Source organism: Dinoponera quadriceps, unplaced genomic scaffold (assembly GCF_001313825.1).
Source record: "Dinoponera quadriceps isolate SergipeBrazil2010 unplaced genomic scaffold, ASM131382v1 scaffold9, whole genome shotgun sequence".
Lineage (NCBI taxonomy): Eukaryota > Metazoa > Arthropoda > Insecta > Hymenoptera > Formicidae > Dinoponera > Dinoponera quadriceps.
Window position 1 is genome coordinate 237,674 of NW_014554295.1, and position 27,424 is coordinate 265,097.

The window sequence follows — 27,424 nt, forward strand, 5'->3', positions numbered from 1 at the left end:
CGAATAAAATATTATTTGGTTACAATAAATATGTAAAATTAAACAGATAATTTCTTCATAAGAAAATTATCTTTCGTTTCAAGCAAACGTTTTATTTAAGATAAAGATACATGTTCGTTGAGAAGTCTAACAATCGTACTTATTAATCGGAACATTAGTCTCTTTGGAGCACGCCGATGATGAAATCTTATTAAATTTGAAGAAATCTTTTTCTCAGTGTATCCTCCGATCTTTTATTTCTAATATTAAATATCCGGACACACGCGCGATTCTCTCCTCTTTACATTGCAATTCAAATAAAATCACTTTGCAATTCTGTGGGACGGAAAAAATTGGATATAACACCTGTGTAGAAACGTTGCATAAAGTTGCAGAGAGATAGCTATCAAATCATCGTCGCTGCGGAAAGGGATGGAGTATTTCGGGAACACGAGAAGCGGAATAAACGGGAAATCTAAGACCTTCTGTACACTGTAGACGGCACATACGGCCGTCGTCGTTCCTTCTTATCCACCGATTTCTCGATAGGATCGCGTTCTCCGTTTCTTAAGAGGGGAACCGACATTTTACCGTAGATTCGCGTTTCATAACGCGAACCACACCCACTAGGGGATCCACTCTCGCGACGGGAATCTCTCGTAAAGTAATTTCGCGAGCGTTTATGTTTATCCATTATCCCGTCTATTACGCGGGCACATTACGCGGAGGCGAGCTGCTGCTACGGGCGCTCTTCTGAAAATTTCCGATGTAGTATCGAGAAGTATCCACGAAGTTGTTCCCGATTTGTTGTCTCGACTGGTAGCTCGACTTACGCTTCCTACAATCCATTCGAAACTGCTCAAACTTTCAACCGACGACAAGAGGACCGGGCAGCGAGAGAGCAAGGGGTTAGTAGGCGGCCCGGCTTCTACACACACACACACATAGCCCACCACTCTCGCTCCCTCTTTTCCTTCCTTTATCCTTTGTGAAACGACACAGAAGTGGAAGCGGACAGTTACATTGCTGGTAGCGATCGGAATCCGTGACCCCGATATACCCGGCTAAGATCGATCGTCGACCGTCCCCATACGTTTGCGCTCCGCTTTATTTTATAGCGTGTCGCCAACTTTCAGGAGTCACCTCGGGGAGTGTCCTGAACTGAAACAGCGTCGCCCGAGACACAATATTAAAGCTCCCGGATATATACGAGATACGGCCACTCCGAAAGCGTCTATCTCGCGGATAAAGATACTTATGCGTCGCATTTAGGAGGTGAACGCGTAGATTCCGATGCGGTTCTCTCTCTCTCTCTTTCTCTCACGGAGAATGTGCGCGCAAACTTTGACAAACGATCTCCCGAGTCCGAGAATCGGCATGCATGTACGTAAAGTTATTTAAATGAAATTCCGAATAATCGCGGATCAAGTCGGATCGTCTGCGAATAATTTATTCCCCCTATCCAAGTACACGCGATTTCCTTTCTTACACCGCACACACTCGTCCGGTAAATTGACGTTGGCTGCCTCAGCTCGTAGACGGTACTGGAAGTCGATCGGCGAAAAGTAGCAATATAAATCAAGCTGTATGCAACCTGACTTCGACGTTGATTGGATTCCGCGTTGGGCGGCGGAAAAAGTTTTCAGTCGCGTTCCGATTCCTCCCTCGCTCAGGAAAGTTGCTCCGATTGAACTCCGGCTCGGCCATTCGAATACGATGTTACTCCCTGGCGCATCTAACGAATGGATTTTCGGTTATTTTTTTATTTCCGACGGCTAATCTTCTTAGGTGGAATCGGGGTTCGAGCGGAAAAGGAGCTTACACGCGACAAAGTATAAAGAAAGACGCAATGAGAAAGAGAAAGAGGGGGGGGGGGGCAGCGGGGGAGACACAAAAAGGGAGAACGCGCGAGAGGGAAAACCGGCGACCTAAATTAAGAATTTAAATATCTTCATGCAACCCTCATGTAATGTCCGCGAAACGCGAAAAATACGAGACGCGGCTTGAGGATTATCCCAGTACTTTAATCACATAGAAACGGGTCTCGAGTATAACTTTAATCAGTCACATCTCTACCGAGCGCATCGCCGCGGTACACTGGTGTTTTATCACTCTTGAATGCAGATTAAAATACTTATAATATAAAACAATGACATAAAAAATGTATAATATAAAATATAATATAAAGTAACTCTACACTCGTTCGAGGAATCAAACGTTATTATTAATTAATTATATGAAAAAAGTTAAAATGTTTCACAATGTTTCTCTTTCGATGCCGAAGGGTTTAAAAAACGAGACAGATCGTCGCAATCGGATCCTCACTAAAACGTAATCGTGTTTCCTCTCATATAATGCGTATCTTAAGACGGTTCCGGAGGAAGGCCTTTCCTCCGGGTAACGAAATTCGTACGAGCCGTAATTAAGCCGTGAAATATCGCCACGACTACTTAGCCACCTTTGTAACACTAAATCAACCAAATCTAACTTTCAACGGTGCTACGTTTATATATCTTAGTTGCGCGAACAAAGGTTCGTATTCACATCGTAAATTCAACGTTAAATCTCTTTCACGTTCCGAGATAGCATTGTACGCAATTTCCATATGACATAAATAAAACCCGGAGGATCGGGCGGCCGTATGCTGCTCCGGGTCTGGAGATATGAATACCGACCTAATAAAATTGCCAATCTAATCTTTTCTTTGTTACGTGTCTCCCAATTTCCCGTGCTCGACCGCGTCTAGGAAAAAGGTTATGTTTAGATCAATCTGCTCAGAGAAAATGACGTACTGTATACACTCAGAGAAATGACTTAAAAATCAATTTATGTCTCTCCCAACACATTATTAATCGGCTGCTTTCAGCGTTGTCTAATCCCTGTTTACGATTTTTTTTTTTCTAAAATACAGACATTAAAAAATATGAGTGATATAGCTTGTAATAATTTATTAGCCTCGAACTTGATTGATAAATTGTTTTGAAATGTTCTAACATCTCTTTTTTTCAAGTACGATGCTGCCAGCAACATTAGGCTAGCAAAACACGGGTTTTCTTACGACGGGACAACAATGTATTAAAATCGAGGAAAGTCCAGTTATTTTGAGGAGTGATCGAAGAATCGGGATAAAATCAATACTACGCAGCCACGGCAATATTGCGCCATATCGTGCATGCGCTCTTGCGCGACTATTAACGCGTCTTGCGATTAACACCGCTTCGATAACAAGGTTGGACGCGACGAAGCATCCGACGGAGCGCTACGCATTGCAAGGAGGAAAGAGAATAAATAAACAAATGAACAAATAAAGAAAAAGGGGGAGAGAGGATCGCGCACTGTTGCTCTGCAACACGCTAATGAAAGGAAACACGCGAGCTGAGCGACCCCGCTTTTATTCTTTCTGTCGCATCCCCTCGCAAGATCCGGCTGTCCGTTTGCACGAACGTGCGTTTCGGCGGTCTCGCCGAGCGTGCGACGTCGTCTCGCGATCCCCGGGCGCGATATCCGCGCTCGGCAAATAATTGACTTCTGGACCGGGTTTCCCGACGCCGGAGAAAAGCCATTACCGGAACGATTCGATTTCCATGGGCCGATAAGTTGATATCGATCTGCGGCCTCGCTGCCGGCTCCCCCGTCGATATCTTTCCGGATTAACGCGATTCAATTCCATCCGCGGTTCCCTGCGGAACACAAGCCGCTGCTGTAACGCAGAAGAGAGCTCCGCGATCTTCTTGTTGCTACAAGCGACGGTTAGGTCGAACACTGACCGAGTCGGTGTCTTTTATCGGTCCTTCGAACCGGCTGTACGAACAATTCTTCCGATGTCCCCGGAAAATCGGGAAAAAGGAGAAAATTGAGCGTGTACTTTTTTGGGTCTTTTTTTTTTAGGAACAATGCCGAGCTAGTAGAAAAAGTTTCTACACTCTCCGAGTGGAAAAATGTTAGAGAAACCTGCGTCACTGCGCAGAAACTGAATTGTTTTTACTGGCTTGAATTAATTAGTAACTGTTCAGAAACTGTCCGAAAAATATTGACTGTTATTTCTCGGTCAGCTACTTGTCAAAAACTATTCCAAGAAAACAGTAAGTTAATATAGTTTCAGTTTCCAACGAAAACTCTTAAAATTCTGGCTAGTGTTTCTCGGCCATTTCCTGGCCAGAAACTCGGCAAAATAATAAACAAATGAAATGCTCAAAGTCTTATTAGGAACTGGTCAGAAACTGATTAGTTTTACTATACAATTATCGTCAAAGCAAAAGTCTCCCAAACTTATAAGTTTTTGCCAGTAAAACTGGTCAGAAATTAGATAGTTAAAGAATTACTGACCAGTTACTAGTTAGAAACTAATTTAATTTCTACTTGTGTCACGTGTGTGAGAATAGACGCTTGATTGCAGTCATCTAGATGTTTGAATGATAATTATTATTATCGATCAAAAAGTCGAGAAAAAATTCAGTTCACACGAAAAAAAATTCCTATCAATTCAAATTCATATTCTCAGATACAAGCGAAAATATATAATCTTATGTGGATTCAAAATTTGTTCACACGAAGAAATTCGATATAATTCCATCTTAAAAATATCGTTAAAAATATTCAAATAATTCAAGAATAATTTCCCTCTCAATTCATGATAATTTATTTTTGAATAATTTGAATACGATATTTTTAATGGAACTGAATAAAATTTTTTCATGTAAGCCAGTTTTATCTTCATTTAACAATTGTATTTAATAATATTGATTTCAATTAATAAAGTATCACTAACTGTAATATAGTTAGTTTTACATACGAGTACGTTCTTTGAACGTATGTAATACGGTTATGAAACATTACATACGTTCAAAGCACGTACATGAAACTAAAATGTGCTACCTGGGATGTAACTTAATTTATATAATAATATCAATTTTCATGGCGGTATAACTGATACTCTTTTGTGCGACATTTTAAATTCTATATGTTAACGAAACATAAATCCACACGAACGTGAATCAATTTCCACGAATTTATCATTAATATAATTTAAATCAAACGATATGAAACCAAATATTACAGGTCAATCTTAAGATCCACATAATCGTTTCTCCGATACTATTAGTAGTATAAGTCAATGATTCGTCTGTCTCTCTAAGTAACACACACGGACCTGTTCTCGATGAAAGAGAAACTAAAGTGATTATAGCTATTATAGCTAACCTACATACTCTCAATACAATCGATACTTAAATATAACATTGCACTTGAACCAACTTTACCATACATTATTTTTAATAAATCAAAAGATACTTCGCTGATTCTTAACTAAGGATGTCCGACCAAGGGATGTCTAATGTCGCGTAGTCACGCGGGCATTTCCATGAAATAAGATCACGCTAACGATAAGAGACCGTGGGGAGTTCGAACTTCCGTGAATCTTGAAAAATGCGCATTGTTACTAAGATAATGGCAGGAAGGTTGGGAAGCGGTGTTCTCTGTTACGTAATGACTCGATGAATACAGGGACCGATTGCGCGTCTTACAGCATGCCTCATTGTACTTGCTTTTGGCAGGTTAATGGTAACCGCGATCTTCGTCATCACCGCTCATAATTCATCCTGACGCTTATCGCTGGGCTTATCTCGTTGCAGGAAGCTGCTTCAGGCAACGGTAAGGGCCAATCGTACGGGCCATTTCATGTGGGTGGGTAGCGATTCGTGGGGCGCCAAAGTTTACCCAGTCCGCGATCAGGAGTTCGCGGCGGAGGGTGCCATCACCATTCTGCCCTATCGGAACGCCCTTCAAGGTAAAGGACCCCGCTACGCTCTCGTAGCTCGATCTCTCGTTGTAATCGAATTAATTGACGAAGTGTTTGCTCCACGGACCGAATTAGGGACGAACAAAGAAACGAGAGCTAAAATCAATAATCCTGGCGACGAGTGAGCCATCGAGTGGCCATGTAAATGTTACGGACGGTCGACTAATAGTAAGATTAATACGAATGAATTTCCGACGAGTGAGAAATAAGTCAAGTGTAAACGGTGGGGTAAAGAAACACCGGTGAATAAAAAGTACCAGGAAGGAGCATAAAGAGAAAATCCTTTGTTAGGGGGTGAGAAGAATGTGACATACTGAAAGTAAATTAAATGCGACTATCGATACTATCGAATCGAGACAAATTTTATGACGTCATGTTGTCGATTAATCGAATAAACGATTCGGAGAGAAACACGTTGAAGAGAAGATGGTATTAATTGATATTTTGTGAATGATAAAATAACAAAATGGTCAGTTGTTGCCTATATGGATATTTCGAAACAAAAGGACGTCTGGCAACGTTTTATTAGTATATATTTTGTTTAAAATAATTGAATGAAATTAAAAATACAATTTGTAGGTTAATTTTGCTGCATTCTATGTATAATAACCACGTTCAGTTAATATATGTTATTATTGTAAAATCTCATCACATATTTCTATGTGTCACATTGTTGTATGCATTATTAAAAGTGACTAATTTTATTTCCCATTATAATTATTAACAAAAATATAAACATATTTTTTTCTATTATTCTCTTAAAAGAAATATTCCCTTGCTATACACTTCTAAGATGTTCAAAATATACCGCCAGACATCTACTTCCGGAATGTCACTAATGACGTCATTGAACTGAACCAATTTCGATTGTCCTGCCTGTCGATTGTCCGCGATATATCGCAGCGTGCGCCTTCCTTGTATTCTTTATTCAATGAGAAACTCATCATATAATATGAATGTGAATTCGACTTTTCTCTTAATCGGGGATTTTCAGCCGCGTTAGAATTTCACGCCGATCGATACGTGAATTTCGCGGAAAATTGCTTGTGTATGTGTTAATAACACGAAATATGTACGTGCGTGTATGTGTGTGTATGTGTGCATGCGTGCGCACGTGTATAGCAATTTTTAATACGTCCGGTGCCCGTCACCCGTGATTAATTTCACCGTCGCGCCGAGAAGGATCGTGCGCGTGATACGTTTCTTTGTAAATTTGCTAAATAAGAGACGCGCGCGAGCGCACAATGACGAAGCTGATTTTCCTCGGTAAGGTCGGATCGCTTCGATCCCTTCTATTCTGACGGGAAAGACACGTGCTGTCAGGATATCCGCGTTATCGAAGTCCGCGTCGTAAGGATACCAGATGCCGATACAAAAGCGAACGCGCGAGCCTTCATCAAAGGTTAGCGCGCATGAAAAATGTATTATACGCGAAAGCTTTCATCATACCCGGCGTCATTATATCGCGTGAGGTGTTTGCGCAAAGAGCGCGGCTATTTCCGTAGAAATCCTTTAAACAAAACTTACTTAATATCTTTGTTAAAAAAAAAGAAGGGAGGAAAGAGAAAATATCTTTGTTTTGTTGCAGCCTTTACGCTTCCTCCTTTTTTTTTGTCTTTGCCTTTTAGTAGAACTGTCGTTCCATTCGTGACGCATTAAAGAGCAAACGAACCTTCTATCGCATACCCGGGCCTTTTGTCAAGGAATTTTTCATTACAGGACATTCTGGAAAAAAATCTGACTTGCCCGAATGAGTTTCACGGAAAATTCGCAGTTTTGCGAGAGATGGAACCTCGTTGAAAATTATTTTTACACAAGTTTTCCAGCTTGCATTCAATTCACGACATATATCGCGAAACGATATTTCGAGCTCTCGGCCAAACGTTCGAGCCGAAGTTGTCGCAATTTGCGCGCTAAGCGAAAGTTATTGCGATGCATTCCGATCCTGTTAAAAGGAAGATATCCTCTCTGCAAAGAATCTAAGGATATGTCCTTCTACGTTCTTCTTCTATTCTATTTTTCCATTATTATTGCTCAGAAAGAGAGAGAGAGAGAGAGAGAGAGTGAGTTTGTATTAGTTGTAATATAATTATTTGAGAAGAAAAACAAAACGGAACGGTGTGTCACAAATTCAGAACTGTGTTGAAATTTCGTGAAGAAGAACCGCGCGCGCGAAGAACTCAATTCGCTTAATCCTTCCGTATACTTTATTCGGTTCCCCCTTAAATTGTGTAATTCCGTTAACTCTCCTTAATTCTTTAACTTGTCAGATGCGTTTTACCGGGCCACAATTGAATCTCCTCGTCACCGAGGTTGCTTACAACTCGCCAACTTCGTTACCGCTCTAGCGATATCGCCACCTAACTTCGACGCAACGTTCATTAATTTCGCGTGACAAGCGAATAATATTTTCCGTCGCCGATTTACGTCGCATCATCGTCGGCTCGTTGCGGGATTAACATTTCGTGAACCGAAAAAGCGCCAAGCGGGAGGCACTTCCGGCATGGCACTGTGGCACATGGCAGTAATTAACGCGGCGGAGTGTCGAACCCTCGTTAGCGGGGACGCCGAATTACCAGAAATTACGGCCCCACCGAATGCCGAAAAAGATGAGAACCGTCGTCCAGGATGTCCATTAATTCTATGAACTGTCCGACTCGAGAAAGCGACGGTGTCGAGGTACGACGGACGCGACAATTGTTATTAGATGATTCTAACGCCCCTTCGTTTGCCCCCGAGTAACGCGCGAACCCACCGACACTCGCACTTAATTCCATCCCCCAAAATTTTCGCCGGATTTCATTTTATTCGGCAACTAAGCAAATTTAATTTTTACATCCACATGATCGCTCAGCGCGAAAAGCGAAAACCAGGCTAAAAATTCGCGCAATGATCAATCACAAAATTCTTCTTCTTTATTTTTTCTTTTTTTTTATAAAAGTTTCATATGAAAACTTTCGTTCGAGAATCCGAGTAAAATTGTATCGGCACCGTCACGCGAGAGGCCATCCGTTCCAACGATTCCGAAAGATTTAGATTCGAAATGGATCGACGGCGATAAGTACGTTTCCCTGTCAAATAGAATGTTCTTGTTCCAATATCACCGCGACCAGCGGTGAGTTTTCCCCGGCGAAAAAGTGTGACGCATCGGCGCTATTGAGCGCCGTCGAGCGACTGGACTGTAAGAAGTGTGGGCTCGATCCGCGCTCGTGTTATAGGTTTCGACGACTACTATTTGAGCCTGCGGCCGAGAATGGGCGACGAGTGTCGAGGGCAGACCGAGAGCAATGTTCCCCATAAGTTGCCGGGGAAGATGGTGAACTGCCGGAATATCTGGTTCCAGGAGTTCTGGTCGCAGCATCACAAGTGCACTTTCAGCGTGAACGCGTCGAGCGACGTGACGCGCTGCACCGGCATGGAGGACCTCGTCGATTACGAGCAGGAGGGCCTTGTGCCTTTTGTCGGTAACGTATAGATCCATCCTGCCCTTATCGGACGCTTCGTCCTGTCTGTCTTATCCTTACGTTAGAAGCTCCATTGTGGGAGAAGCGTACGTAATGGGAGATTTGTACGTTAAAAGAGAAAAATGGTGAGGGAAGGAGGAGAGAATTTTTCATTTTCGTACGACCTGTCTCTAACCTGGGAGAATTTTTTCGCATCTCCGAATCGACGGTATTATCGAGATTCGATAATCGACCGAAATCCCTGATTAAATTCTCGTCATGGGGAGGTAATCTATTTTGAGAAGAAGTTGGAAAAATTCACCTCATTCGTGATTTATTTGGGATTATTAATTTTGATTGAAAATTCAATTTCCCAAGTTATAATTACAATGCCGAGCGTATCGGCAGCACAATCGTCGTGTGAAATCCGTTCGATCCGTTGCGGCTAAATGGCGGCTCCGCAAAACATTATTGTTGCGTTATTCGGCGTCAATCGACGAAGAAATGTCTTAGCGATGAATAAATTGTTGCCATTCGTGCCACAAGGCGGCTAATTAATCGCGAAACGAGCGAATCGCGCGTGAAAGGAAACACTTTACGATCGTTTATATCTCTAGAGAATCGCGAGAGGGTAGCGGATCAATGCGAAGGGGTGAACGAGGGACCGGGGAGTTGTGAACGGGAAGATAGTTATCGGAAAGAGGAAGAGTGAGAATAAGAGAAGCATCCTCGGCAACCCTCCAACTTTTCGTCACCCTTCGACCATTTTTCTGGCCGAAAAACGGAAACGGGAAAAAACTTGGCCGCCTCACGTTCCAACCGTAATTCCGTCAATATATGACGAGACTTACGTCACGACGCGAGATAGCGCGGCGCGGCGATCGATTGTTTTTACCACGCGATTTCCCCGTTATCCGTGCCCGATCTTCCGTTTTATAAATTATCCGTTCGATTCGCCGCGCAGGTACGAAGCGCGCGCAGCTGGCGAGCGAGCGAGCCGATTAATACGTCCGCATCAATCTTATTTGCAATCGTTGCAAACTCGCAGAGGTTGCGGATAATTATGACAGAGCATCCAATTTGCGCGCGGAATTTTACATTGTTCACGCGGTGGTGCGCAGATTACGCGAGCGATAATTCAGGCGATTATTTTTTTACCGTGACTTTTAGCATTCATCCAAAGAACAGCTGCCTCGTGTATCGGCTGAATTTTAATCTTCATGTTTGCAACGGAGCGAAATTATTCAGCTCCTTTTCGAGGAAACAGGTTGATCCCACGTGTCGAGATTGCATCCAAGTGACGACGAGAGCTAACGACCTCTTGTCTCGCCTTTCAATTTTTCTGTTTCGGGAAGAAGGATGTTTAAAAATGCTAAATACACTCGACACACTCGAAGAAAACGTCGCGACGCGCCTCCTCCGGAAGTGCTTCGAAGCAGACGCGGAAATCGTGAGAACGAGCGCGCGACTTTCGTCTGTTCTGAAACTTTCGACCGGAGTGGAGTGTCGCGATCTTTCTGCCGCAGACCACACTTGGTATGCAAAGGACAAATGCGTGACGTATATTTTAACCTTTTCGTTACGACAGGCGACTACAACCACCCGCAGCAAAGCAACCTCCGTGTGCGACAGACTATAGTCGCTCGCCGCGAAACAACCACTGGATGTGACAAGCAATTGTAGTCTGAACGCAAAGCGCTCACATTTGAAATTATTTTAATTATTAATGTATATGTATCAAAGGGTCTGACTACTCTGAAATTTTGAATAAATCGACCTTTCTTTTTTGGTATTTTATTAAAGTTGAACTTTTAAGAATATTCGAAACCAAGGCCGCGCTGAAAATTCCAAAAATCGCCAAATTATGAGAATTTATAGGGAGGCGAGCCAGGCTATCGCGTGATTAACAGATTTTAACCGAAAGGCACGTGCGCTTGAGCGTATTTCGTGTTTTTGCCTCTCGAGGGACACATTTTTTTATTTTAAGCTATTGATCGGTTGTTAGCGATCCTCATGTAAGAGTTTCAAGCTAAGATCCAAACTCTCAGAGATGCTGTTCGCTAGGAAATGTGTCTAGTCTATTGTAAGCTGTGCTGTGGAGCGTACCCTTGAAAACGGTTACGAAAATGTCACCGCCCACGTACTTGGAACGAAGAGGAAAGAAAGGCATAAGGAGTCAACTTAAGAGTGGGAAAAAGAACTTTCGATCATTAAACAAATTCGAAATGGAACAAGACATCTCCGCTAAGAAACTGAGCGTCGCAGAAAATATCTTCGCGTGTGACGGATTCGCATACTTCCACTCGTGACTCGCGCTTCCGGAACAAGCGAACATCCGGGAATTCCGAGGACATAAATTCCACACAATTAATTCCAGATCGCTATCTCTTGTTTCTAAGCGTTCGCCGGTGTTTGCAATTAACCGCAGCTGACTCTGCTCCGTGATCCATTAGATTGCGTACTTCCGTCGGGACCGGACAAACTTTCGCGACAAACTTTCAAAGCGAGGCCGCGCCAAATGAAAGGAGAGAAACATTTGCGAGCGAGCGAGCGGGCGAGTGGAGTAATTTTCCTCGGCTATGATTTTTTGCGTTAACAAACGCGGCGACCGCTGGCGCGTGAAAAATTGCGCAAGATCAAACCCCCGCGCTTTCCCCCCGTGTACCGTCGCAACCCTTCTCCCCATTTCCCTGCGCTCGCCCCGTTCTTCCCCGCCTTTATCCCGTAGGAAATAAATGATGCCGTCTCGCTGAGCGAGAGGCGATCGGGAAGCTCTACGCGGCGGAACACCGCGACGGAAGATAAATCTTGTAAATCGTCTTATTAGCTGCCACGAGACATCTTCCCCGTGAGCGAGTAACAATTTGTGCCCCCTGTCGGAACCTTCTTTATACCTGAATAAATAAATAATGACGGGGCGCGTCGTATTCTCGCGACTCTCGAACAACTGCGGACTTACAGGATCGAGGATCAGATCGGAGCTATAAAACTTGTCCGATTCCGCGAAAAGTCTGATAAATCGAGCTCGAATTAAGTCCCGTCGCGATCTATCGACGAATTGAGGATAAGATCACGTCGATGCTAAATAGCGAGGAGAGAGCCTTTTGCAACCGCTTGATAATCGGCTCTATAATTGGAGACGCCTCTTGTTTCATTCCGTCTGAGAGAACTCTATTAGCACGAAAAAGAGGCGCTCCCGTTCTTTATTTTATTAGAGAGTAAATTGACTACATTGGAGGAATTTTGTCTTGTATTTCGCACGCTGGGTCCGATGATGTTTTCGCTTAAACCAACTCGGGATATCCGGGTCATTCCGAGCTAGTCGAGCGTGTGTAAATTGTTAGCCAGACGTATGAGTGTTCCTTCTAGTTGGACGTATCTGGGGCAACTTTCGGAATAATTAGACATGTTTATTACACGAATGTGTGGAGCTGGTTTTAATCGCGGGATCTTTGAATTATTTGCAGTGGATGCAGTTTACGCCATGGCACACGGTGTTCACAATGTCATTGAGGAAGAATGCGTGAATAATCTTGGCACGGCGCATTATCTCTGCGAAGCGCTTCAACCAGCGCCGGAGGGCCCGCAACTGCTCCAATACATCCGCAACGTTAGTTTCATTGGTGAGTCTCATCAAATTTTTTAATAATAATTTACAATCTTACGTCATGTCATATATATGTATGTATATATTTATTTATTTATTTATTTATTTATTTATACTTGTATATTTATATATATGTATATATACACACTTCGCTTAATTTCAAACACGACTCTGATTTGATTGGTCAGCAGAAATACTGTAGAAATATATTACGTTTTACTTCAATATATTTTACTCGAACACGGTATGAATTAATTGACCAAAGATTCGTTAGCGTCATTCGCGTGTCAGACACGGACGGGAAGGGTCGTTAAATCGAGGGGCTCGAACAGATCGATCAGTTATATCAAAATTACAGCACGAATTCCGCGTGTACGTCAAGCGCCGCGACTGCGTCACCCAGTATATCAAGTGATCGGTGACGTCAGAGGGTGGCAATCTCGACGCCCTCGTCGATATTGCAATTAAAACACTTTCCCCGATTTAACGGCACATAACACTTTCACGTTGGTGGACTGTGATACAATTAAGACTGGCCCCTCGTTACGGCGCACTATCAAGTGGCAATGCGATTATCCCGATCGTCCGTCCTCCTATCGCGTATCAGACAAGATTTATCGTAACGATATTGCGTAACACTTCAACTTCCTTTCCACCCCGGCTTTTTCCGATATCCTCACGAAACCGCCAATGGGGCCTTTTAATCCCATGCTCCTACGTTCCTCCTCCTCCTCCTTTGTTCACGAATCACGTGCGGCGCTAGTTTGAAAATGTCTTACCTCGAGTGTGCAATGCCGTAATAAAATTAGCAGCATAAATGGGTAATTCTTTTTGCAAGTAATGTGCGCATCTTAAAGGGGCGCGCATCAGCGGCGAGATTCTTCATTCTTCGCTTAACTACCCTCATGTATATGAAAGCTTTAATCAAGCTCTAACGTTTATTAAGCCAAAACTAATTAGTGATATTTAATCGTTTGTATATATATATATATATATATATTGCGCGCTTATAATGATGTTAGCGCGCTAACAAGTCAACTTATTAGTAGGTTCTGAATAGGTATTTTGCCACAAACGCGCGTAATTATCGATTTTTCCTAACAGAGCACTGTTGTTGCCGCGTTTACAATGGCGAACGATACTGAGAATACTCGTATCTCTTGACTTGTTTGCGCGCTAGCATTGTTGCAGACGCGTTCAAAATACGGGTCATTCTGTTTACATATATCTGATATAATGTAATATGATGTGCACGGGGAAAATATTGCGTAAAAATTATCACAAAATTGTGTAATGCTGGACCGAAATTATGCATACCAAAATTATGACTGCAATTATTACGTGCGTTGTAATCTTTAGTGATGTGTACATTTTAAATACATCATTAAAGATTACAATACGCATCATAATTTCAGTCATAATTTCGATACGGTCCAGCATTACAAAATTTTGTGGTAATTTTTACTACAATATTTTCTCCATGTGTTATAACATATGTTATAATATGACGTGGTATAATATGATGTATCGAGCCGTAAAGATAAATTATTAGACGAATAATTACCGGTCAATACTCCCTTGCGGGTTTTAAATACGAAGATTAATAGAGCTTTAAAAGGTTCCTAATTTAACGCATTCGCTACCACCGTTCATCTGGAAAAACTGTCCGCCACAGGCTGCAGTTTTAGTTTTTTACGACGATGCAAACCAGGTTTCGCTTATACGAACGTAAAATGAAAAATTATCGCCGTCATGCATACATGATATGGGTCTCTCGCGAGAATCGTTGCGTCACAAACTCATACGTATGATATCGCGTGATAGCGCGAACGTGCTAAATATTAAAAATTTCTAAGATCAACGTTATCAGTAGTGGACGGTTTTTCGACGATCCTTTTTTTTCCAAACTGGCTCTGCACAGGTGCGATAAACCCGTTTGATCGGAAAGAATTGCATTATTGCCGGATTGAAGCTGATTGGGCAAATTTTCCCGATATGGAAAAGCCATTTTCCCGACCCATTAGAAAGATTTAATTCTATTTGTTTGTACCGTGGAGAAACTGATTTGCGGATAGCAATAACGGGAATGAAAATATCGATTTCTATAACTGGCTAGGCTGTTTCCGTTCACAATGGCATTTAACCGTTTACTTTATTGCACAGCCGTGTGCAAATTCGCAGAGATACACAGATTCGCGATGCCCCCGTCAGGAAAGATATCGATACGCGTATTTGTATTTATACGTCGTTCTCATTAATTCGTTTTCTGCTGATCCGAGAAAAGAAGAAGAGAAGTTTGCTGCCGCGGTGGGAAGCTCATCTGAAAAGAATCTTCCTTAAACTTCGCGGCGTTATCAGGTTTTCGTCCGTTCTGCAGTGAAACGCGCGTCCCCGGTTGTTTAACGTCGAAAAAAGAGAGGCTATGCATCTCAAATATTCTCATTTCTCCTCGCAACATTTTCGCAGATAAGCCGGCAATAAAACCAACCGTAACCGGGGCCGAAAATCTCTTTCATCCGCGTGCCTTTTTATTTCGTCGTTCTTTGTCTAGAGGCTTACGTACTTATTGTACCTTATTCATTGCGATATGCCTCGTCGCGAATAATAGTGCACCACACATTATTCTTTTCGCAGGGTTAAAGAATGGAGAAAGGCTCGTTTTGCAATTCACCAGCGATGTTTCATTTTAACGTTTCTTATTTATCGCTCCTGTTTCGTCGTCTATTCGTTTCTTGAAAAAATATTCGAGGAGAAGCGCCAAAAACTGACATAAATATAAAAAGTCGACATGCCCGTGTTTCTCGATTATAAAATATCAAACTCTCTTTTCTTGTTTATTTATTTAAGATGATGAAAAAGAAATTCATGGGATCCCTTTTCACATAATAAATAATATGCAAAATTAAAGATAATATATGTAAGGATGTACAATAATAATAAATATGCAAAATAATGTTATTTCGGTTTATTTCATTTTTATTTCATTTTTCCATTTTTTGACATCATGGATATGTTGGTTTCGGGGTTCAATTTACAATTAATTTAATCATTTTCAGAAAATTACAAGAATAACATATATATATATATTTTTTTTAATAGAGTAATATTGCCGCTTTGCATCCATTCATATAAATTTTAATTCCACACCATCAACAGGATTTTAGAGCTTAAAAGCAAAATGGCATACCGGTGTTAATGCTTTTCCTCTATTCAAGTGGCCCGAGGTGTAAAAATGATCGACGATAATCTTATCAACGGGGAAGCGTAAATCCTCCAAGGAAGCGCGCAGCTCCCCCCATAACGCAAGCTTGTCGCTACAGACTGACGTCTAATCGCGATTCCATGTTACGATCGCTCTGTAACACGCGCATTGACGATAACCTCCGGTGCACGTGAAACATAATTTCTCGACCGCGCGATATACGCGCCTGTTATTCCGGCTCCACTACAGCGGTGCAATAATACGGTACTTGGCGCACACAAGCGTCGCAAACTTGTTCGCGAGCGCTTCCAGCGGTGCGAGACGCGGCGAGTTTACGCCGGTGTGCGCGCGCTTACGCGCACGGAATAACAATGTTTACGTATTTTCCTCTGTTATACTTATTTGCTAGCCCTGACAATCCCGCACCTGTTTGCACCACGTTATATGTTCATGGAGCTTGCCGGGTATGTCGCGAGAACGAGTAAACTTCCGGTCGGATTTCGTTGAACTACGTGCACGCACACGTGGCTTCGTTTACCGTCGTATTTTTCTGTGGTGGGTAAGAGGAGGGTGGCGAATGTGTGAATAATAACAATGGTAAAATTTAACAATGGGCTAAAACGGGAAAGGAAGGATTTAAAATTCTTCTCTTCCGGTCGTGACGAGAGAGGCTTAATGGATTTAAACGAAAGTAATCGCGCAATAGTCGTTTCCTCACACTTCGCGGACTCGAATTTAATATCTTGAAGAAATTATGTTTCTCCTATTTGTCGAGCCTGTACATTTTTTTCTTGTTTACAACTAAGGCGTAAATTCTTCGAGATTCTTAGAAATTGCATGTATTTGCACATATGACTTAGTCAGTTGTCGCAAGCGTTTCCCATTTTTACATCCATCACGAGTGAAATTAAAAAGAAAAAAAAATGAGAGAGGTGTGCGCGCGTGTGTGTGTGTGTGTAAAAGAACTAAATTTCTTCTTCTTGTCACTACGTTCTACTCCTCCTGTATTTTTCTTTATAACTCGATCTTTAAAGTTCATTCTCTCCCGCTCCTTCTCCGTTTTATCGAAGTTAAAAGCCGAACGAAAAGCCTTAATAAAAGATTTAGAGGTCGGCGAGACACGAGAATTTTGCTGAATGTCGGGGGATAAAGGCGAGAAAATATTGCTACATTATTGCCACAGCTTACGTAATCTTTCCTTCGAGGCCCCCACTGCGATAACCGCTCTTCCTTCGCGATTTTTTACTCTCACGCTCATAATTTTCTTCGTCCTCGCGCGCGAAATCTCCATTCTTTTCCCTTTGACACAGAGCCCCGTGCTACAAAAGGCAACTTTTCCTCCACGCGAGCTTTCTTTATTCCACCTGTTTACATCGCAGTCGTTCTAAGAAATAACGCTTTGTACATATCCTTGCATTCGCCCGTGTTTCGCCAGTCTGGGCCTGCGTCGAATTATTACGACGAGGGTTCGAGAGAAACAAAGGAAAGGGGGATAAGCCGTAACAAGGGCGGAAAGATGCTGTGCGTGGCTCCTTCTTTTCTCAGGTGGTGTTCTATATATATATATATATATATATATAATCCACGCGTGAAGTAGCTGGCATAAATTCCGTAGACCTCACATCCAAATTCGCTTTGATGGCTCACGTTAGAAAGCGTTCGCTTATTCTCAGCCCTTCTCGCATCATATTATTCTCTTTTCAATTCTTTATTCCTCAGTCTTTTCAATTCACAAAATATTTTCAAAATGTATTTCTACTAATCTTAAGAAGTACAACTGATTTCATCTTTTGACCATTTTATACATAATTTCGGAAACAATCCCACAATCTTCGTTCTCTGAAGCTTCACAATGATTTTCGTTTTCCGAAATTTCCTCGATTTTATTTAAGATCTTTGAGTAGCCACCATCGTTAGAAGGATTACTCTCGTAATGAATTCGCTTTGTCGGGGCTGAGGTAATGATGCTCGAGTTTATGAGATTAGGATCAGAAATTAAACTACGTACATATTCTATATGCAGTCGCATAAGCGCCACCACCGTATTTAAATTTCCGAAACGGCACCGACCGGCTTTCTTTCAGGTCGCCAAAACACGGAGATTAAGTTCAATGCCGACGGAGACGCTTACGGATTTTACAACATCTATCAATATCAGAGGAAAGAGGAGGGTCGCTTCGATTATACCCTCATCGGCACGTGGAAGGAAGAGTGAGTAGCGGCCTTCGATTCAAATGGGATCGGCACACTTTGCCATTTGTCGCACGGGTTGCACAAACGGTAGCATTAATCTTCAGCTCTCTTCTCTGCGCGTAACGTTACTAGTTTAATCCACTCTCCAAATCGAAGCGACGCGACATCGGCATCGCTACGTTTTTAACGTCATGTTTTTTTTTCCGTCTTTTTTTCTTAGGATTTAAGCATCCAACAAATTACAAAGCAAATTGAAATATTCCTCTTTCGAACTACTTTGCAATTCTTTGCATCTTGCATCCATTAAATTAGTATTTTGTTGTTTTTTTGCTCTCCTGTATTTGTATTTTGAAATACAATTTCGCATACTTTGCTTGAATAAAGCGCATGACAGTTTTAAATGTGCAAACTCTGTCCATCACAGTTAAAAGAAATTATATATATTATTTAAAATAAATACAAATATATATATATTTTTTTGCATTTAATATATTATATTATATATGTAGATACACGTTAATTTAATTTCTGAATTTATAAGCACAATTCTTGAATATAATAATTTATAATCCCTTAAATGTCGGTTGGAACGTTTGCAAAATAAAACGCTCATGATTACTTATTTCCTTAACATTTCTTTAACGTTGCACAAAGCGTTGCACAGAGCGGGAAGCTGGACGAATTTATTCGGTTATAGATAATGTAGCCCGTCGACGATGGCTTCAATGTATTTAACAGGTTAAAGCCTGCGACACATCTGGTGTATTAATTAGAGATTAATTTACTTCCTCAGGCTCAGTCTGGACATTAACATGACACGATGGGCGAGCGGTGTCGGCGAGTTTCACATTCCCCGTAGCACGTGCAGCGAAAACTGCCCGATGGGACACATCCGCAATTTTGTAGTAAGTGCTTACCATTTAATCAGCGCAATGACGTGGAAGAAATGTCGAGCGAGATTTTTCTACGACTTAATCGTTGCTCATTTCATTCACTCGACGCGAGAAATCCTCTCGCACAATCGCGAGATTTAGCAGATAAATTTCATGGGTAAGTCGGCGATCCGAAGGTTGACGGTTAAATGGAAACTGGTACATTAACTGAGTACATTTACTAAATCTATTAGAGTAACACCCCTTAATTCCTACTAATATCTCGTTCATTATACCGAAGTTCGTTCGCGGCTTACCTTCGCTTCGGAGTTTAATACAACAATATCGCGAAACTAATACAAAATTCGTCGCTGTGCATAAATGCAAAGTAAATTTATTATTACATCACATAATAATGCCGTGATTTGTCTTTTCCTCTTTCATCGTAATTTATGAAATGTACAATCTCCCCTCTCTCTCTCTCTCTCTCTCTTTCTCTCTCTCCTTCCCTCCCTCCCTCTCTCCCTTTCCCTTTCGCACGGAGGGCGAGAACAATCAACACACAGCGTAATAAAACCGAGCCCACGATACTTATTAATTGAACGTTAATTCGAACGAAACGCCAATGCGCTAGCACACATACGGCCGCGAGAGTTGCACATCGACGATGTTTAATTCAGTAGTACTTTGTGCAGTTTGTATAATTAAATTCTAACACGCATTTTGACTGAAATTCCGTCCGGGGAGTCCGGCTGCACAATTTCCACAAACTCCGCGATATGCGGGAGTTACGTCTAATAAAGTGAACGCGTACTATCTTCTGCCTCTTGTCTCTCCTATCTCGTTCTCACTTCCTGTCCCCTCAGCGAGCGGAATTTCATGCAAACTAAAGTAGATCTGTAATTGTGTCCCAATCCCAGGTTTAACCCTACATAGTGCATAAGCAAGCACTCGCGTATCGCCTCCCGCCCCGCCCCCTCCCTCTCCCGCCTCCTCTTCACGTCTCTCCCGCAATTTCCCGTCGAACGAACCACACGCGGAAAACGCGTAGGTAACACCCTAGCGGAACGGTACATGAATTATACATTACAGGAATTATACAGACCGACGATGCTTTTTGCACTTGCTTGCGTTTGTTTGGTGTCTCTGTACAATATATACTCGACCGAAGATGTATTTCTTCTCCCTCTCTCTCTCTCTCTCTTTGCATTTCCGATTAAATATTCTCTTCGTATGTCTCGGTCTACAATAAGTATTTTAAGTTTTTAGTCTTGAGAAATTGACCGATTACAGTTAATTATTCTCTTCACATTCGACTGTGATTGGTCAATTTCTTAAGGCTTAAAGCTTAAAGCACCTAATGTAGACCAGGACTTTAGAATCTCACCGAAGATTCTTTTCCCTTATCGTTTCATCTCTGTATCGCATATCACTAAATTATGGCAATTTCGGGGCGTTTAATTTACTCCGGACTGCAAATCTTCATTAGCAGGTCGTGCGTTGTGGAGTTAGATCCGTATTCGTAAAGCAGAGGGATGCCCTGCGGCGCTGAGGTCCCCGGGGTTGTAACCCACTTCGGTTCGTACGGTGTTAGCAAGGTGTCTCTGAATGCGGACCCGGATTGGTCAAAGTGTTCCGCTAACGTTTCGTTATCGAGAGTTAACGACACACGTACCGAACTTTCGCCAAATCAGTGGCAGCGATTCGACCCTAGAACGGCGTATAACATCGTCGATAATTGACTGCTCTTGGTCAGTCGAGGGCAAACAAGAAACCGATATCGCGACCGCTGGAGGCATCACCGAACGTTGTCTCATTATAGCCGCAACCTGCGCACCGTGACGACTAATTAACCTCGGGATCTTGTTGAAAAACGTAAAGAGAAGAAAAGAAGTGAGAGAGAGAGAGAGAGAAAGGTGGGAAGAAAGAACGAGGGGGAAAGGAAAAGTAGTCACCGGGATTATTATACTCAGCCGTTCCTTCCCTTCTATTATGAAGCCAGACATAATGCGATCTTCGCTGACCTGAGTAGTTGAAAGAAAGAGAGAGAGAGAGAGTTTCTCCATTCATGTCGACTCTTTCTCCCTCGAAAGTATTGTAAAACCGATTTTTTAAACCTCATTGAACCACACGGCTTCTACCGAGATGGTATTTTTACTTAAAGGTAAGGGTTTCCAGAACTTTTAAAATACAAACGACCCGTGTGCCCGTAACGTCATATCGGTTTTTTCACGCGTCCTTTGTATCCTTGTATATTTACTTCGCTACTTAACATCGCTGCAACTTAGATATTATAAGATGAACAGTGATGTAACCGAATGACCGCGTGCATGCGAAATGCAGGGCTAATAAGAGCCTGAAACGTCGACGAATGAACGCTTCAGGCAAAGTGCTAATCTATTGTTCGTCTTCATCAAGTTTCAAATATGAAGCCCTAACATTTACTAGGTTAAAATTTAACAGTGATTCCTAGTCTTTCACGCACTACATGATATAATATAATATTATATAATATGACGTTAGTATACGTGCGTGTGTGTGTATGTGTGTATGCTGTCAAGCAAAATGATAGATTAGCCGAATAACCAATAGCCATAATATATATCCAAGTACAATGCGAATGACTGGAAATCACTAGTTAATTTCAGCCTGGTAAGGCTTCATTGAAACACGAACTGCATCTTGTGCGGAAAACAAATAATTAGCATCCATGTTTATTGTTTCGAACATTTATTTATCGGCAATTCAGGCTTTTATTGACATTTTTATAATCGAATATATCAGAGCTACCCATAAGTAATGTCGTTTTTTGTTAATAATTATACTAAATTTTATTTTATTTAACATTTAGTTCTTTCAAAATTTCACAATAAACACACTAAATGTCAATGAATTTAATTAGTATGTAGGTTATGTAATAATAAATCGCGTCCACGAACAAGGTGGCAATGTTTATTCAATCTGAAAAAAACGACATTATTTATGAGTACTTCTAACATATTGAAAGTCCTACCTGTTGTTATATTTTACGCTGGGCAAACAACTACGTTCCTATTGAAATTTCTGCTCTGATAGCGGTGAATGTTCACTTTTATTTACCTACCTTCGCTCGCTTTACAATGGCTCCTCTTTACAGAATACGAGAACTTTAACTCTGTAAGAACGATTAGCGGCTACAATGTCGTTATTTGCGTTTCCCAAAGTATCTTCTTCGCGAGACAGAAGCGAAGGTGCATCTGTGCATCGCTTTCCGCGCGCGCCGCTTTCCCCACGGGCTCATTATTTTTCAATTTTGATCTTGCTCGTAGACAATACGGACTTTCCTTCAATTTCCAACTTAAATGCCTTCCAACTTTTAATATAAGTTGTTTAAATTGCCTGCTTTCTGCGTTTACGGCACTACAGCCGTTTTAATCTTATCATTTTTACATGACTTGCTCTCAGAACGGATTGATTCCGATCGACAAACTGTACATGTCTTCCGATGAACGTAAAATGAACGTTATTCCCCAACTTTGTACTCTCTTTCTTAAATACCACGAAACTTCCCCCATCCCGGCTTCAATTTTCCCTAATCCGGGGGGAGGAAAATTGAAAGCTTCAAGAAACTCGTCGAAATTCGCGTCTCTCCGCCGACGTCTGTCTGCGCGTTTGCCTCGCCTGCCGTTTTATCGCCATTCCGCAATTTGCTCCCGGAATTAACTCATGAGCGATTTCAAAGGCGATCATTCGCGAAACTAATCAACGGCCACAATGACGACGGAAAAGAGCTGCTTGGTTATGACGAAAGTTTCACGACGTTCGTTATAGACACTCGTTAGGGAAGCCGGCAGTCAACCCCGAGGCTTCCACTCGGCGGAAGGCCGCGAGAAGTGGCGCAATTTTGCGCCCCGGCTTCTGCGATTGCCCTACTAAACTCCTCATTGTTTGCGCAGTATTCCTATAAATTTTCCGCGCATTGCTCCGCGCGAATCTGCGCGAGCGCTAAATGGCCGAGAAAGAAAATTCAGGGAACAATAGTCGAAATATATACGGGCTCTCAATAATCTCCCTTACGAGGGCGACTAACGTATCAAAAGAATATTCTTACAGCTCTGTCAAACTGTCAAGATTTAATTGATCGAACTGAATTCGCAACTTGTGAGCGTTGATAATTGAGACGCGTGTGATCAAGTTTGTCGATTGAGCTCAACTTCTGCGCTTACTCGAAACAAATGTCGCGCGATGCGTTTTAAGCCTCGCTGCATTTTTCGCGCCGAAACTGCGTGCGTTATGCTAGCGACGAGCAAAAATGCGACAGACGATCAAACGCGATGACGATGATCCGCGGACACGTAGACACGCGACTCGTTAAGCTCGGTATAATTAAATAATTGATTAATCGCACCCGAGAGAGGGCCCGACAATCGATACGCGATTCACGTTGCGGATCAAATTTATTCGCTGCCTGATTGAAGAGCGTGCCTGACAACAGCCTACCGGTGAATATCGCTTTGATGACAATTAGAACGGCAATTACAATGGCGTTTCGCTCACTTCTACTTGATCGCGCGCGTTCGGTTTGATCTGGCATTCGAATTATGCGGCTTGCAGCGGTTACTGTGATTACAAGAATTTTCATTGCGGTAATATGAACGCCGGTGACGAGAACATGATTGTCGATGTCATCGGTGTAATGTTACAAAATGATAACGTTGCAAATCAACGTCCGTCAATAACGATCGGCATAATAACGGGCAAGCCGTGAGTGAAAAGTCGTTGAAATTACTCTTAGAAATTATGATTACTTTTTAACGTCAATAAGACAGTATTAATGAGAAGTACATTAGTCTCCTGCGTTGATATATAGTTGGACTTGTGAGACGTAGTGTGTTTTTGTTTAAGTTTACGTTCGGATAAAAACGAAAGTACATATAATAATTCGATTTATGTATACTTTATATAATCTTACGGAAATTTTTCAAGAGTTTTGTTATGCGAAATAACAAGGTTACCTATGATCTGCGATCTTGCACAATCCGATTGAGCACAATGTCTGAGAGACATGATTCTAACTTGAGCGATTAGTAAGAAATATTAGATCGTGTGGTGAATTTAGGAAATAGAACGCAGTTAGAAGTGCGTGAATTTGGCATAATCATTATTAATTTAACTGGAACGCCACAGGCGCATACGTTATTAAGCATGATTAACATTAAGAATATAATCCCGCTTATTAACAGTTTGAGTGCCAAGGAGCGATTTTGCGCTTCTTCTTTTTCGCTCGAAAAGTACCAGCGTTCTAGGCTGCGAAGCCGATAACCAGCAGACGCTCGGCTTCTGTCGATGCGCGACTTTACGGTTACCATTCCGTTTTAGGTAAAAATGAAATAATGAGACAACTGATAAAAGAACGAATTTTAATTGCAATCTAACATTTGGATGCAATCATCGGAGAATAAGACAAGCGCTATCGCGCCGTTTGGCATTTCTGGATGGGGAATAAGACAAGCGAAAAAGCGCTCCTTGGCACGTTTGGACGGGGAAACAGCAGAGACGCGTGGCACTCAAACGGTTAATCTCCTAATCTGATATTTGATCAAACTGTCATTTGATAATGATGATAGTCACATGCGGCACAAAGTGAGCCGCATTGCATAATCAATCAGCATCACGAGAAAGAGGCTCCAATATTTCGATATAAAGCATTGATACGTTCGAGATTTAAATAACACGTTTTTTTTTAAAAGGGAATATAATTAGTTTAACGACCTGTTTTGTGAAAATTTCTTTAAAGTGAAAGAGTCCGTTGAAACAATCATATACGGTAAATATACGATATCCAGATACTTTCGATTTTTGCTACTCAATATAATAATAATATTGCCATATATTATTAATTTATTATTGTTAATTATTACTCATAATAATATAATTATTACATATTAATTTAATATAGTTGATAAAATGAACTGCTAAATATATTAAATTCACGCATTTCTAGCTGCATTCTAGCCGTTCTTGCTTCCTTAAATTCACTATACGGCTGTACCGTCAAAAGCTCTTCACACAATTCCACAATTCCACAAAATATTAATAATTGTCGAGACAGTGCGCTTTGCCGTTCACTATATTATCATTCACAAGTTATACATGCGCTTTGTAAAAATACCGACACGCCTTGGCACAGTTCCATTCTCCTTAACGGTCGCTCCTTGTTGCCCGGCTGCTTCTTGCACGTGCAGCCCCGTCGTCGATATTTACGATTATTACTCGGGCAACGGGCGCGAAATCGAATATAATTTCGGTTAGTTCCAAACCACCGCGACGAGACCATCAAGATCACAGCCGGCGACAGCCATTCGTCATTTCCCGGTGTATTCCGCGTGCTGTCTGACGCAAGTCAACGCTAATAAGGGAAGCGTTTCATCCGGCGGCGAAGCCGCTATCTTTGCCTCGTGCAATCGAATAATTCCGCGCCGTTTGTTTGTTTGCCACGGTAAGCAAACTCCAACACGGGAATCTCGTCGGGCTAACGGGACTCGATATTTTTCTCGCTGACTGCATATAAAAATGGATTTTTTCTTCACCCCCCCCNGTTCGCTGAACATCGAACAGTACGTCATGTTTGAGCGCAACTCTACCTCACGTATATTTTTCAGTCGTTCAGACGGGAATAAATAGTCGGCGACAACCGTCGCTTCTTGTTCGGCAAAATCTGTTTGTCTGGATACGCAAGTCCCATACGTAACAATCTCGCGCACTTACAACGGCTCGTAGAATTCGCTCGTCGCATCGCTGATTGCGAGCATCACCTCGCTCGTCGGGACTTGATCCTTCCCGCGATTTATACCCGGTGCACGAAGCGCAACGACAAACTACGATCGATGACAACGACGCCTTTTCCATTTCGCTAATTTTACTTAATTTATTACATTATACTTAATTAATTCGAGTCGGTAATTCGACGTAATAGACTCAACCCGTATTAATTCCTGCGACAAACGGTCGCGTATATTGTTGTTATTATTATTATTATTATTATTATCATATGATTATCATTTTATTTCAGTAATAATTATTGTTATTATCGACAAACCTGTCGTAGCCGCGGTTTGCTTCGTCGCATCAAGTAAAATAAGACGACCACTTGCGTCTATTGATCAATAATTATCTTTATTTAGATTCTTTTAATTTACAAGATTGCGTGGAATCGTAAAGTCGAGTCCGGCCGTTCTCTACCGGAAGGACTCAAGAGAGAACAACAGCTCGGTCCTTACGGTGGAGTTTTTTTATTGCCGTTTCTAGGATAGAAATTATCAGTTCGAAGTCCGCCAGCGCGATTCTATCTTGCTCGTACATTTCGATCGCGAACGAACGCCGCTTTTTACGTACGTCCATTTTTCAAAAAGATTGGTCCACGCGCAGGAACCCTGCTGTTGGAGTTGCGTCGCATGCCGGGAGGACGCTTACGCGTACAACGACACGTGCAAGAGCTGCAAACCCGGCCACGCGCCGAACTCCACGATGACCGGCTGCATCAAGCTCACCGCAGAGGTCATACCCTGGACGAGTCCTTGGGCGTTGGTGCCATTAATCTTCGCGTCCATCGGGATCCTCAGTACCCTCTTCACCACCGTCGTCTTCATTCGGTGAGCGTTCAATTTCACGTCTCTTATCTTTCCCTCTTCGCACTCGGGACATGCCGTTTGTAGCCTGTTATATCTTAACGACAGAATCCCAAACACCGAAGGCTTCTCCTTTGGGAAAAACGTAGCTTTCGCGATACAATCAACGAACAAGCAGACACACCTGAAGGGGAAATATGCATTCCGATATTCTTCGCTGCGATAAAAAGCGCAAGGAGATCGAGCGCGAAGTAATATCATCGAAAACGAGAGCTTAACGGGATTCAAAGTCGACGCTTTCGAAGTGAAAATTTAATCAAAGGCTTAATTAGCGAGCTATTAAACTTACTTAATTAGAGGAAGTAAAAGGTTCAACGCGCTGAATTATAAATGGGCAAAGGGGGAAGGGGATAGACTTTTAAGACTCAGATTTCGGTTTCTTTTTTAAACTATATCTACCTCGACCTATTAACTTAAACATTAGACGCACGTAACTGCGTAGGAGTTGTAACCGACAATTTGAATTTTAATTATCGGGTGACTCGACATCGAAGAAGCACGACTGATTCTAAGTTTAATTATAAAATCTTCATCTCCCGGGATTATATAATAGAATATTCCGCGCTTTAAATATATTTCAATATATTTTAATAGATTTATTATCATATATTTCAAATATACTTTTAACACTAATTTCTTAAAGCAACATTATTACTAACGACCA

At 41.9% G+C, this 27,424-nt stretch overlaps 1 protein-coding gene across 1 annotated transcript in view; it reads left to right on the forward strand.

Annotated features, from left to right (window-relative positions):
• Positions 1-27,424, forward strand: part of LOC106744446 (metabotropic glutamate receptor 8-like) — a 112,651-nt gene that overhangs the window by 80,996 nt on the left and 4,231 nt on the right. Inside the window, exons 8-13 of the mRNA XM_014619240.1 lie at positions 5,610-5,764; positions 8,995-9,240; positions 12,687-12,842; positions 18,113-18,239; positions 19,015-19,126; positions 26,501-26,724. Of these exons, the coding sequence (XP_014474726.1) occupies positions 5,610-5,764; positions 8,995-9,240; positions 12,687-12,842; positions 18,113-18,239; positions 19,015-19,126; positions 26,501-26,724 (1,020 nt within the window). The remainder of the gene's footprint in view (positions 1-5,609; positions 5,765-8,994; positions 9,241-12,686; positions 12,843-18,112; positions 18,240-19,014; positions 19,127-26,500; positions 26,725-27,424) is intronic.